The sequence below is a fragment of the Falco cherrug genome, chromosome W (genome assembly GCF_023634085.1).
Source record: "Falco cherrug isolate bFalChe1 chromosome W, bFalChe1.pri, whole genome shotgun sequence".
In the NCBI taxonomy this organism is placed as follows: Eukaryota; Metazoa; Chordata; class Aves; order Falconiformes; family Falconidae; genus Falco; species Falco cherrug.
Genome location: NC_073719.1, coordinates 9,455,572 through 9,470,110, shown reverse-complemented (window position 1 = coordinate 9,470,110; position 14,539 = coordinate 9,455,572). Strand labels below are relative to the sequence as shown.

Below are 14,539 nucleotides of genomic sequence, written 5' to 3'. Positions count from 1 at the left end.
ACATGTCTGTGTTTGGATAGCTAGTATTTTATTTGGCTGTTCTTTTGAGAGTAAGTTTACATTGACATTCTTCTCTCTAGCAGATGTGCTGTGTGTTTTGTTTTCTAGGTAGTTATCACAGATTTAAGTCTTCTGTGTTTCAATAAATTCTTGACACAGGCAGTGGAAACTAATATTAATATTAAAAACATGAGTTTTAACACGTTGGACCAGAGCAGTCTTTCATCCAAGGACCAAACCAAGGCCCAGTAGTATGACCATTTTTCAGAACAACTAAGCTTAGAGGATCTTTTGATGTGATTCAAACAGCAAAACTAATGGCACAGAGTGAATCTGAAACACAAATCTGACTCCAAGGAAGAGCTTAGCAGCAGTTTACTTTGATTATTGTAGACATTTATTTTAAGAAGGCAAAGTTATATCATCAGCAATAAAGGAGTCTTGACATAATTTTTAGTCAATGCAAGACCACTTCATACAAAATGTCCATAGCTTCATCTATACAGGCCTCTTATGTGCTAGATTTTTCTGCATCTGCCATGGTTCAGGATTCTGTGTCATGTTAGATGCTTTCTATCTGCATGTTTGGATATTCTTGCTTGGTTGAAAGAGGCTTCTTGCTACAACTGGAATTAAGATAATACATATTTAAATTTCATGGAAATGTGTTTCTCTTAATACAAAGACTATAAAAGCAATAGGTAAGGTATATTTTTAGTCTTTCTATGGTACTTTTCTAATCTTTCTTTAAACCTACCGTTGGACTTGAAAAATATCACATGGTAGTAAACCAGAAGTGTCAGAAATCTTGGCCTATATTACAGTTGATGCTTCAATTCTTCCTAGCCCCCTCCACTTCTGTATTTTATTGTCCTTGAGATCAACAAGCTATTTCCCCAAAGGATCCATGATACTTAGAGATATTTGAACACCTGGATTAACTGTGTGGCTTAGTGTGCTTTTCTTGCCTTTCACCTCTCAATAACAGAGTACAACACCTGATATGAATCAAAAGTAAGTTTCAACCATTTGGTATGACAAACAGGTTCCTGTCAAGAAAGACCTAAAAGGCTACTTTGGCTGAATTGGAGTTTCTACTCAAGCTGAATTTATAGAAAAGTCAGCATAGTGACTTTCCCCCTCAACATCACCAATTGACTTACTGTGAAAGCATTTATTTTGTGGCTATTTTTCTTGTCAGGTGATATTGTCACCTTTCATGGTGCAGTATACCAGTTCAGTCTTGTTACTGCACAAACATAGGAAGAACCAAACTCTAAGCTAGCATTAGAAATTGTGTAATTAAAAGTATGTAATTAAAAACATTACTTAGCAGTTGATGCTTCACCACATTTTTTTCTGCTTTGGTATTCTCATAACACACACATGAAGAGACAAAACCAAGTTCCACCTGCTACTCTCAATTAGAAGACATGCTGCCCTTGTCTTTCTCTGTAGCTGGACTGTAAAAGAGTTAACGTTGCTTGGAGCAGCATGAAATTTCACACTGTCACTAGTCTAAAAGAGAGTATGCACATAGTTCTTTAGTGGTCTTGTTCCCTGGGTTCAGGCTGCCCTCTCCACATACCTCATAAAGCACTCTAGAAGCAGACACAGTTGTGTGCCATAATTGAAAGACAAATGGCTAAGATTTGTTACTTGAAAATCTGGTTGTTTTTAAACCAACTTTGTTTTATTAGCATATGGGTATTTCTTGAAAAAAATAGCGTATTCTTAATCCAAGTGAAGAGATTGCAGTATGAATGTTTGTTATACTTAAGATGAGTTTATTTAAAACAAATACACCTGTCCCCAGGGCATAAGAACAATGTAGTGATACATTGCAAAAGCAAATGCAGATGTGATAACCATAGTTTTATTTGGTTTATTATTATAGTAAAGATTGAGGTGAAAGTCTTGGGCAGCAGAATGGTTTCTTACTGGCATGGCAAATATTTGTCTTTGTTTTCAAGATCTATTTTGTCAGCTTCTGACAAATACAAATTTTGGCAGATATGTAGGTTGCAAATTCACTCTGACATTTTTGGAGATAACCTTAGAATATGAGGAGCTTCCTTATTATTTTAATTTTCAGATATAAATGTGTCTGCAGCTTTTTTTTTTTCCTTCTCTACAAATAATTTGAAGCTAACACCAAGCATATATCAAGTTTTGGGAGATCTGTTCAGAACCACGAATGCTGTAAACCTACTTTAGGATTTGAAGCCTTACCATTTAACCTAAACGTCATACAAGCCATGCATTTGACTTTGTTCTACCATGCGTATGAATGCCTTTAAAAAAAATAATAAAATACTTGAGACTGAGGGCCTGATCTTAAGCACATTACAAAGCTCAAGTACTTTAATATTTGGTAATGAGCAGTGGGAATTGTTAGTGTACTGTGTGTCTATAATGCTGTTTGAGCTGCCTGCTAAGTGACAGTATGAATTGCTTTAGGAATAAATAGTAAAAGAATTGATATTGTATAAGAGTGTTTTTTTAATGAAAACTGTATCTAAAATTAAATATCAGAGAACCAGTCCACTGGTTGCTAAATGAATGTTTCCCGCCTCTCCCTTTATCTTGCAGGCATACAGGAGTTTCCAGAAAATATAAAAAATTGTAAAGTCTTGGCAGTTGTTGAGGCCAGTGTAAATCCAATTTCAAAGTAAGTTTGTAAATTTTGTCATTTTTTGTATTTTATGCAAACACTACCAAGTCTCAAGCATGGCCCAGACAACTTTTTGTGAGCCAACCTTTGGAGACAAGGAGCAGAATTACCTGAGAAGTATCTTCATTAACCTCATTGCACTGTGATACAGTATATAGCTGTCAGTAAAATATTTTGCCCAAGTTAATAGGCTATGTGAGCAATCCTACATCATGCCATGTGGCTTTCTCAGCTTTAAGTCCATCACTTCTCTGTGAAGTTAGAGAAATACACAGAGTTTTGTTTCTTATTAATAAATTTTACTCTAAAACCTGTACGACTTCTTTCAATCTCAGCTTATGTGAGTAGATTTTCCTGTCACCTTCTATAGTGAGAAAAATAATTTGCCGGAAGTAGCATTGCCAGAAATATAAACTTTGCACAAGGTAACTCTTCTGGGGGAAAAGTTGTTGCATAGGTTTTAATTTATCTTAATTTATCTATCTAATGAATGCCACCTCCACATCAGGTGGCAGGAAATCACAAATACGATACTACATTTGTTTGTAGTTTTTATTGCCTGTACATATTGTCCTCAATACTTAAGATTAGTTTCAAAATTATTTTTCTTGTGAACAGGTATCTAGTGCAATTTTGTAGAAATTCTGGTACAACCTTAATTTTAATGTTATCAGTATGTAGGACTTCAATACTAAACTGTTGTTTAAGAAAATATGACTTAATGCCCTGAATATAACTGAAACAAAGGTACTACATTATTTCTATATAGGCTTCCAGATGGATTTTCCCAACTGTTAAACCTAACACAGCTGTACCTGAATGATGCTTTTCTTGAGTTTTTGCCAGCCAACTTTGGCAGGTAAGTTGAATTTGAAACTTAGTATCTATATTTACTTTTAAAATTATGCAGAGCAGTTTCTGCTGCTTGTTAAGCAAAGCGTGAACTGGAGGAGGGGAAGAAGTGTACATTGCCAATCCATTTTTGCCACATATTAGTTATAAAAAAACCCAAACCTTTATCAACATTTTTTAAATTGGACTTTTGAAGGACAGACAGAATGCTTATAAAGACCCAAGAACTAAACCTCGTGTACATACTTGCTCCTTCTACAAAACAAGTCTGATAAGTATGGGAGACTAGTATTTTGAAAAATGGCTTGGTAATCATTTAGTAGTTGCAGTGGAGGAAATAATGACATATGTAATTCCACTTGTCCTCTCCTGGATGCACAGATTCCTTCATGCACATCTATAATTCTCGACTGCCTTGTTGTCAGGAATCTTTGAGAGACAGCATATTTATGGTGCGCTGACTAAGAGACAAAGACTAAACACCTACCTAATTAAAACAGATTAGATCTTGGGAACAAAAGTAAAAGGATAATATTGCTAAAAGGAAGAAGCCAGCCACCGCCCTCTATTCCAGGGAGATTTCACTCATGTCTTGCTTGATTGCAGCACATGTTTCACATTCATGAGTGACCTGTGTGATGGCCTCCATGGTCAGGTCCACTGCTCGATCACAAGCCCATCTGTATGTTGCATCTCTCCCTAGATGTCCCAATGTTTCATGGGCCCATCAATCTACAAATAGCTCACCCTTACACTCCCAGTCCAGGTCCACCTGGGCTACTTCAGTTTTGGCAGCCTTGTCTACCTGTTCATGGTGGTGATGTTCTTCAGTGGCACGGCATTTGGGCATGTGAGCATCTACATGACATACCTTTAGAGCCATGTTTTCTATCCAGGCAGCAATGTCCTGCCACAGTGCAGCAGCCCAGATGGGTTTACCCCTGTGCTGACAAGTATTCTTCTTCCACTGCTGTAGCCACCCCCATAGGGCATTACCCACCATCCAGGAGTCAGTATAGCGATAGAGTACTGGCCACTTTTCTCATTCAGCAATCTCTAGGGCTAGTTGGATGGCTTTCACTTCTGCGAACTGGCTTGACGCATCTTCTTCAGTGGCCTCAATGACTTGTCACGTGGGACTCCACACAGCAGCTTTCCACTTCTGTAGTTTCCTACCACAAGACAGGATCCATCAGTAAACAAAGCATAACACCTTTCATCTTCTGATAACTCATTCTATGGTGATGCCTCTTGGGCACAAGCCACCTCCTCAGGCAGTGCTCCAAAATCTCTGCCCCCGGGCCAGTCCATGGTGTCTTCCAAAATTCCTGGGCGGTTGGGTTTCCCCAGTCAAGCTTGCCGCATAATCAACACTACCCGCTTACTCCATGTAGTGCTAGATGTGTGATGTGTAGAGAGGATGTTTCCTTTGAACGTCCAGTGTAGCACAGTCATCTGCGGTGCCAAAAGGAGATGCACTTCTGTACCAACAACTTCTGAAGCAGCTCAAATGCCCTCACATGCTGCTAGTGTCTCTTTTTCAGTCAGGGTGTAGTGGGCTTCTGATTCTCAACACCCCTGGCCCCAAAACCATAATGGTCGACCTTGGGTTTCTCCTGATGTTTCCTGCCAGAGGCTCCAGGTGAGACCATGCTCCCCAGTTGCAGTGTAGAGTATATTTTTCACAGTTGGTCCTGTCCAGACAGGCCCAAGAGCTACTGTACGAGCTATTTCCTGTGTGATCTGCTCAAAGGCTTGTTGTTGCTCAGGGCCTCACTCAAAATAGTGCTTCTTCCAGGTTACTCGATAGAGAGGGCTCACAAACTGACTTTCACCTGGAACGTGCATTCTCCAGAACCCCACAAGGCCTATGAAAGCTTGTTTTTCCTTCTTGTTAGCTGGTGGAGACATAGTTGCTATCTTGTTGACCACATCCAGAGGTACATGATGGCATCCATCCTGCTATTTTATAGCCAAGAACTGAATCTCCTGTGCAGGTCCCCTGACCTTGCTTTTCTTTGTGGCGAAACCAGCTTTCAGAAGAACCTGAATCACTCTTTTTCCCTTCTCGAACACTTTTTCTGCCTTGTTGCCCCACACAATGATGTCATCGATGTATTGTAGATGTTCAGGGGCATCACCCTTTTCCAGTGCAGTTTGGATTAGTCCATGACCAATGGTAGGGCTGTGCTTCCACCCCTGGGGCAGCCGATTCCAGGTGTGTTGGACACCCCTCCATGTGAAAGCAATCTGTGGCCTGTACTCTGCTGCCAAAGGGATTGAGAAAAACGCATTAGCAATGTCAAATGTAGCATACCACTTGGCTGTATTCGACTCCACTTTGTATTGGAGCTCTAACATGTCTGGTACAGTAGCACTCAGTGGTGGTGTGACTTTGTTCAGGTGAGTGAGTCTTGCTGATCACTCTCCTTAGCTCATGGATGGGAGCCAGGGAGTCTTGGTTTGTGTGATATTGCCACTGGTACACCGTCCTAGTAGCGATTTGCACCTGTTGTTCTTCAGCTTGCAGCAGCCCCACAACAAAGGAATCTTCTGAGAAGCCAGGCAGGGTAGATAGCTGTTTGACCTTCTCTGTATTCACAGTAGCTACACCAAAAGCCCATTGGTACCACCTTGGGTCCTTAAAGTACCCTCCGCTGAGGTAGTCTATGCCAAGGATACAAGCAGCCTCTGGACCACTCACAGTAGAGTGTTTTTGCCATTTGTCCCCTTATAAGCTCACTTCAGCCTCCAATACAGACAATTCTTGGCATCCCCCTGTCTCTCCAGGGATCCAGAGGGGTTCTGTGCCCCTATACCCTGATGGCACCAGCATACACTGTGCACCAGCGTCTACCAAAGCCTTATACTTCTGTGGGTCTGATGTGCCAGGCCATCAAATCCACACGATCCAGTATACCCAGCCATTCCTTTCCTCCTCCTGGCCCGAGGCAGGGGCCCTCTGTTCCTGGTCACAGTATTCACTGTCTGACCCTTGCAGTGCCAGACAAGAAGTCCCCTTGTCAGGATCAAGGGAGGTGATCTCAGTTCTTCCGTGTCTGGGAGATATTGCTGATTGCCTTCTTGTGTCTCTACAGCCACTATGCTGACAGCCGTCTTGGGTGACCCCTTCCTAACAGCTGTCTTCCCTCTCAGTTAGCGTACATGAGCTTCCAGCTTAAAGGTGGGTTCACCATCCCACTCCTTCATGTCCTCCCCCCGGTCACACTGGAAGAACCATTGTGCGCCACGCAGCATGCGCCTGGGTCTCCCATTCCCTCTGACCGGGGCAGGAGGGGACTGATTTCTTGGGGTGCCCCTGACAGCTGAGGTGCTGGCCCATAGGGATGAGGAGGGACAGAGATTTTCTTCAAAGTTTTGGAGCCAAGAAGACACTTTCTCCACAATTGGTGCATCTGTATCTGGGCATTTTGGACCCCCCTTCCTCCACATGGCCTGTATGCACAGGATGTAATCTGGATTTCTGGAGACCTCATCATTGTCTAGATCACCGTAAATGACTTCCAGCACCGCTCATTCTCTCAGGTACTGGATACCTTTGTCTGAGGTAGTCCCCTTTCCTGGGGAGTTCACAAGATCTTCCTTGAAAGGATATCTTGCCCTCACACTTGAGAGGAGCTGTCTCCAGAGACTGCAAATTGCGGCCTCTTTTCCAACTTCTCTCTCAGTACCCTGGTTTCTAGCAAGGGATCCCAGCTGTTGGGCTTCCTTACCTTCCAGTTGCTGACTGTCGGCCCCGCTATCCCAGCACCGGAGCAGCCAGACAGCAATCCTCTCACCTGGCTGGCGGCTGTGGACATCTTCTACATGTTTCAAAGTTCCGATGAGGTCAGGGACCGGGCAGTTTCTGCTTCCTGCCTAAATTATCTCACTCATTCCTCCCAGTTCTCTGCCGAAGGACTGGCTTCCTGATCAAACCTTTCCTCTTCTTCCTCCTCCCTTAGTAATCGATGATATGGACCTGTTGTTCTCCTTGTCCACTGTTTCTTTTTCACTACTGGGGGCAATTACTCTAGTTGTTGTTGTTTGGGTCCCTACCTCAACCATGGTGTCCTCAAATGCAGTTTGGGTCCCTAGCTCTACTATCATGTCCTCAGATGTAGCTTGCACCCCAGTCTCAGTCAACGTGTTCTCAGAGGTGGTTTGGGTCCGTGCCTTAACCACAGTCTTCTGAGAGTACTGAACTGTGGCTCAATAGGCACAGGTCAGGCCCCAGTACAGTGCCAGAAGCTGCTGGTTTTCATTGGGGCAGGCAAAGCACCCTTCTATCAGGTGGCGTGTCAGTTTGCCAGGGTTGCTTGCGTGTTCAGGTGTAAAGTCCCAGGCTATGGGAGGTGATAACTGTCCTACATACCTCCCCAAATCCTTCCACACACCCTGCCACCCAGGGACTGGCCACCTCGAGGCACATTTCAGTATTGCCTCACCCAAAAGTTGTCTCCTCTTACACCAGGGTGACATCAGATTCCACAAACCCCATAGTATGCCAACTGTGTTAATTAGTATTAAACAGCTCACGTAAGGGTGAACAAGGACCTCAGGAGCCTGTGTAATAACACCACCCACAGAGATGCCAGGTAGGAAGAGCGGGAGGATGTGTTCCATCATCCTCTCCACGAGATACCTCCCCCAGCACAGTAAGGCCATCAATGCCAAGGCAAAGAAGCACACAGCCATTGTTTGTACTAGCATGTTCGCAAGCTCAGCAAAATAGACAAGCAGGGCAGCCAGCAAACTCCATGACCCACACAGAAGCTTGCCACTTAATGATTACTATAGCTATAGCACACAATACAAAACTGCTGCTGTCTTGTGCCCCATGTTAGGTGCCAAAAAGGACTGTGGTGGGTTGACCTTGGCTGGCTGCCAAGTGCCCACCAAGCTGCTCTGTCACTCCCCTCCTCAGCAGGACAGGGGAGGGAGAAAATAAGATGGAAAAGAACTCATGGGTCAAGATAAAAGCAGTTTAATAAAGCAATAGCAAAGGCCGTGCACCAAAGCAAAGGAAAACAAAAATAAATTATTCTCTGCTTCCCATCAGCAGGCGATGTCCACCCACTTCCTGGGAACGCATAGCAGTTGCTTCAGAAGAGAAATGCCTCAATAATTAATCCCACTTTCCCCCCCCCTCCCCCCCCCCCCCTCCTTTCTCTTACCTTTTATTGCTGATCAGGTGTCATGGGGTATGGAATATCCCATTGGTCACTTTGGGTCAGCTGTCCTGGCTGTGTCCCCTCCCAAGATCTTGCCACCCCCAGCCTACTGGTGAGGGGGAAAGGTTGGAGGGACAGCCTTGATGCTGTGGGAGCACTGCTCAGCAGTAGCCAAAACACTGGTGTGTTATCACCACCTTTCTGGCTACCAATACAAAGCACAGCACTGTGAGGGCTGCTGTGGGGAGAATTAGCTCCATCTCAGCCAGAGCCAATACACACAGCTGGTCTTCAAAGAAGTTAATCTTACATGCAGTTTTAAAAATCCTCATTACTTATAGTTTTTTTGTTCTTCACTGTCCTGTTCTCTCTTGCTTAATGGCTAGGTAAATGGTGGAGTCATTATATTACTAACTGCTTAAGAATAAATTAGTTAATGAAGGCAACTTGAAAGCCAGTTCTCTAGTGTAGTGTTTCTCTTTAATAGCTATGAAGTATTCAGCCGTGTTTTTTTAAACAGAAATAGTGACTTGCAGCATCCTAGCTTTTAGCCAGGAGAATGAACCTGAAATTAAGACTTTTCTTATCAGTTTTTAAATTAATTCAAGGTATTTATATAAGTTTACCTGCTTAATGGTACAGTAATGCACAAAATAAATACTATTGTATAGGAAGATAATGTTTAGATCAAATATATTAGAAAACAATGAATTTGGTAACATGTCAATTCAAAGTAAGGTTCAGATCCCTTTGACTACTTTTGTTTTTCTAAGTGATCAGACTGCTCTGGCACCCCAGCAGCTTTAAAACTAAGTATAAACACTTGCTAGTGCAAATGGTCTGATATACAGCTTGTACTTTGGAATATGAGAATTAACTCTGGTAGAAGCTTTTGAGACATTTAGTGCATTGTTAATTATTCCCATCCAGGACAAGCCTTCAGCTTCTTTCACTTTGGTGCATCAGTTGTTTTGTATATAGCTTTATAGCTGTTTCTCTTCATTTGATGGGAACGCATGAAGTAACTGAGTTCTGTTGCCTGCTTTTACTGGCAAGTATAGGCAATAATGCCTCTTAAAAACTAAGCCAATGCTATATTGAAGGTAGCTAGTTTTCTGGTCCATGTGTCACGGTCTCTGTTCCACTAGTTCAGGTTAGAAACCTGGTTTCCCACATCAGTTACTCTCTGACCGTTTATATTCATTTGTTCCACAGTTTAATTGCTGTCCTCATAAGTGTTGTCCCTCATTCTCTCACCTACTGTTTTTATAGTGTTACCATATACTTCTTTTTGTTAGACTAAACAAAATTGTTTCCCTCTGGTATGGCAGGTTTTCCTTTGTGCCTGGTCATATTAATAGATCTTGGAACTACTTGTAATTTTAATTATTTTTTTTCTTCGGATGGCATTGTTTGTAGCTATATTTAGAATTCAAATTGAGATCTCTTCATGGCTTGTACAATGTCATGTTTATCTTCTTGTTTCTCTTGGAAATGTCTCCGGTTATAGTCTAGTGTTCCACTAGCCCTTTTTGCAGCTGCCTTGTGTCATTTCCCACAATTGACTAATGCATTGGACAGCTCAGTTAGAAATGACTGATGACTCTACAAGGAAATCATAAGTACTTGACTTAGTACTGTGACATCTTGACCCTTTTCTATATTTTTCAGTCCTTAAGGTTTTACAGTTTTTTCCCCTAGTGTCCTAATAATTCACTGTATTGTCTGTGACTGTCCTCTATGGCATCAACCAACTTAAACATTTTTCTGTCCTTTAAAGTTGCTGTTAAAAAATATTGTTTAGGATAGTCCCAAAATGGGTCTTTGAGCACCTCTATTAGTAATATTCAGCCTGTTGCTTAGGAAAGAAAACTTTGTGTAATGCAAACTACTTTTAGTATATACATGCAGCATTTTATTACATTTACCTCCATGTTTTGTTCTCTCCTTCAAAATTTGTGCTAAAGCTTTGCATAATTTTGTGGTTGTGGTTATTCAATATTTTTTTCCCTTCTTTATGAGCATTACATACTTGCTGTCCTTCAGTGCTGTTGTACCAGTCCAACCTGTTAGACTTATTAAAAATCACCAGACTTTTTGACTAAATATGCCAATTCCTTTGAAATTCTGAGGTGATAAAGTGTGGGTTGGGGTTTTTTTGTTTGATTGATTATTTTTTTCTTCTACTCCCAAATTCTAATTTGAATGTATTAATATTGGCCCAGATCCTAGAATTAGCCTTTATGCCATTGCACAGAAGTCTGAGAATTGCTTGTGCTTACCTAAGCAAGCTGTATCTACTGTATCTAAATGCATCATGTATATTTGCATTTACATATACAAATATATAAGCAGAGCATTCTAAACTTTAAGCTCACTGCATGCTAATGTTGAGACAGGGCTTTAAATGGGAAACATTATTTACTGATGGATGTTTAAGATAAGCAAAGAGTTTATCTTCAGTGAAATTTTAAGAACTTTGAGAATCTTGCCTTTAGTGAGGTATTGCTTCCAGAGACTTTTTACTGTGATGTTGCAATGAATTTACTTTTAATCTTGTTTCTCAACAGTTTGCCAGTAGTATTTGCAGTGGTAGATATTTTTAGTAGTATCTACTTTGGGATATCTTTGTACATAAATGTACAATGATGATCAAATTTGGGGCTGAATTTAGTTAAATATATGCAATTTTGCTGAAACTTTTGCAAAATGCAACCTGCTATAGGATGTATGTGTTTCAGTCCTGTTGCCTTTATATTTTAGTTATGATTTTTTTAAAAATATTTCTGCATTAGCAAAACTTCAAGGGAGGTGAAAAATAAAGAATATCTCTCTCTGGAATATTTTTAGCTTTCCAAGGAATGACTGCTGTTGAACAGTGAGTTTCTAAGTATACCTGCTATATATTTCTTCTACAGTTTTACAGATTGTATAATTAAGGAAATCAGATTTAGGAAGAATATTGATATTATTCTGGCAAAGTGTTCATGTAGAGATTTTGTTTTAAATAAAAGTTGAGCTACATTTTAAAAGCAACCTAAGTTGGTTACATAAAATAACAGTCCTACAACAGTAATTTTGTTGAGACCATTATACCAGGTATACTTAAAGTTGAATAATATTCCCTTATATCTTTGTGTTTAGGTGATGTATACATATTTCTGTGGTTATGGGTTTTTACAGTTGAGAAATGAAATGTTTCCATATGAGTATAACAAATCTTTGTGATAGAATGGCAGAGGAAATATACATTCTGTCACTATGACTTTTATTTATCCTTTAGTATAGGCAGACTAATTATCTGTCTGTATTTCTTTTCTGAATTAAACCCCAGTTTTTTCAGTTCCATTATAGCAATTCAAGATGCTTAGCATGGGCATTTACACCAGCAATTTAAAGAGCAGCTAGGCTATTTCATGTGTACTATTATATTAAACTTGAATTAACTCTCCCAGTCATAATGAAAGAGGTGACAACTGCTTCAGGCCAATATTTCTCATCAACTACTGCAAGAAAATTACTAGTTTAGATATAGCCTGAATCTCCCAGCCAGGACAGGTTGAAAATGTTTCCCTAGTAGCCTCTGTGTAGCTCTACACATAAGAACTTGGATACTTGTATCTCCAATCTCTTAGGGTTAGCTGGAGTGAGTAGAACATGAAACAAGGTCACAAAGCTATGAACCTTTCTGTCACCAAAGGCAGTCTTTAAGTTTACAGAATTAGCTTATTAGAAGTGTAGTACAGTGAGTTCTGGCTAAAGTCAACGAAGTGTGAGCATACATATGTGTAGTTTAGCATATGAATGGAGATTTGCTTCTACTGCTTTCAACTGAGAAATTTGGCTGCATACACGTTGTGAAGAGAAACTACAAACTGTCTAGCTATTTTCCCTGTCACCAATGTAAAACACCAACTGGAGCCTAATGCAGTGTTTGAATGTTGAAGCCTTCTCAAAATAAAGGGGTTTGGAGTTGATTGAATGTGCTACTTTATTTTTAGACCAGTGTTCAAAAAGATCCCTACTACAAAAAAAAAGAAGCTGAGCAGGTATCCAGAGTTGTGCGATACATCAGAAAGGTGGTGGTGGTGAATAATTTCTTCTTAATGTTAAGAATTGGTATCTTATTAGGCAGATCTTCTTCCTTGTTCTCCAGGGTTGTTGAACTATTTACCTTTTCAGAGGCTTCCCCTAATCTGAGCTGGTAATGGGGATGATCTAATACCAAAAGCGGCCAAGAGCTACAGTTCTGCTGTTGATGTTTTAAGTTCATCATTAGGACTATAAAAAGCATCATCTGCAGTCTCCAAAGAGAAAGGACTACTATTCTTCCCTTCTAGAGAAGGTTGTCCATTCTGTTTGTCATATTTTGCGAATACAGTATATTGTGATAAATTGTTATGCCTTTCTGTTACAGATTAACTAAACTACAGATATTGGAACTTAGAGAAAACCAGTTAAAAATATTGCCAAAGTAAGTATGTATGAAATTTATTTAAAATACTTTGGAAGAGTTTTTCTGTAGTTATACTAATAATGTAGTGCATATCGAAAAGTAGGTCACGGCTTAAAATGTGTAGCTAAGTATTGGACTAAGCTAGGAACTTTCCCCTCATACTGCTGAAATTATATCTCTTTTCAGGCTCCCTGGTCTTCCTATTCAGTTGTTTGCCTATTCAGAGATTTTTGAAAATTTTCTGTCCCTCTCCAGCTCTGTATTTCTGACCCACCTATCAGGCTTTTAAGTCAGCCTGTAAGCACTTCAGGATGATCATTCTGAGGTGTCTGATGCTTTTTGCACACAGCATTGTATTGGTGCTCAGATGCCTGTCTGAGTACTGTTCTGATGGCTGAGTGCCTGAAACTTAGGCATTATCTCTAAATCAAATCTGGAGTTTGAGATGCTTGCTCAGAATGACTGAGGGAATAAGATTCACGTGATGTGAACAGTTTTTTTCCTGTTTAATATACTTCACTGCTGAAGAAAGTAAAAACTCCTGTGTTGCAGTCTGTTATGCAGTGTGTATTTTATAAGGCAACAGGCTTGTTTAACATAATGAAAGCATATTAGTCAGCCATGTTTTCTGTAATTGTGTCAAATAGTTATGGAAATTGTTATAGTGTTTCTTTTAACAGTAAATGCAATTGTACTTATCTTTTAAAATCTAACACCTTTCTAAGCCCTGCCTTGCAACTCTCACTTGCTTCATCAAAGAAACCCAGGTTGATGGTGTTGCAGTTCCTGCAACTTTCTGTGAGCTAGAGCAATGCTCTGAATTTTCTGACTTGGACCCTGGAGGTCTAAGCGGGTTATCAGAGGTATAAAAGATCAGTGAAGAGAGAAACAGAGATCCCAAAGATGGGATGTGAATAACTAGCTGTAGAGTCCTGAATATGTTGTAGTGTGCAATGAAAGGAGTCCTCCTCTGGCAACAGACACTGGTAAAGAGAGGTATTGGTTTCAGATGTTTTGGTGGAAAAGAGGAGTCCTATCAATTGAATATTTCTTCTGTCCAGCTCATATGCTAGCAGAGACTTCCATGCAGTAGGCTGAAGTGTGAGTTGCCAGCCCTTTAAGTACAACAGCCAACTTTTCTAGTGACTCTAGCTAACTATGTGCCTAAGACATGAACAAGGGGTATGTTCCATTGGAATTCCTTTTTTATGTGCCTAGATACCATACTGTGGTGCATAAAAATGCCAAAACTCGCATCTGGAATGAAATGTATAACGTCAGAATGCGTGAATTTAAATCTTCCAAGTATTAAATATTCTACTCATTCATGTTATATAAATACTCTCTATCCTTCTTTTTTTCAGTAGAAAAAATTAGAGGACA

The 14,539-nt window shown here is 40.4% G+C and overlaps 1 protein-coding gene across 20 annotated transcripts in view; it reads left to right on the top strand.

The window, feature by feature from the left end:
• LOC129734539 (erbin-like) overlaps positions 1–14,539 on the top strand; it is a 123,979-nt gene that overhangs the window by 60,694 nt on the left and 48,746 nt on the right. For 19 of the 20 annotated variants that reach the window (XM_055698136.1, XM_055698143.1, XM_055698140.1 and 16 more), the window contains 3 exons: positions 2,593–2,671; positions 3,444–3,533; positions 13,118–13,174. In XM_055698136.1, the coding sequence (XP_055554111.1) occupies positions 2,593–2,671; positions 3,444–3,533; positions 13,118–13,174 (226 nt within the window). The remainder of the gene's footprint in view (positions 1–2,592; positions 2,672–3,443; positions 3,534–13,117; positions 13,175–14,539) is intronic. The other variant, XM_055698146.1, reaches the window with a different exon arrangement.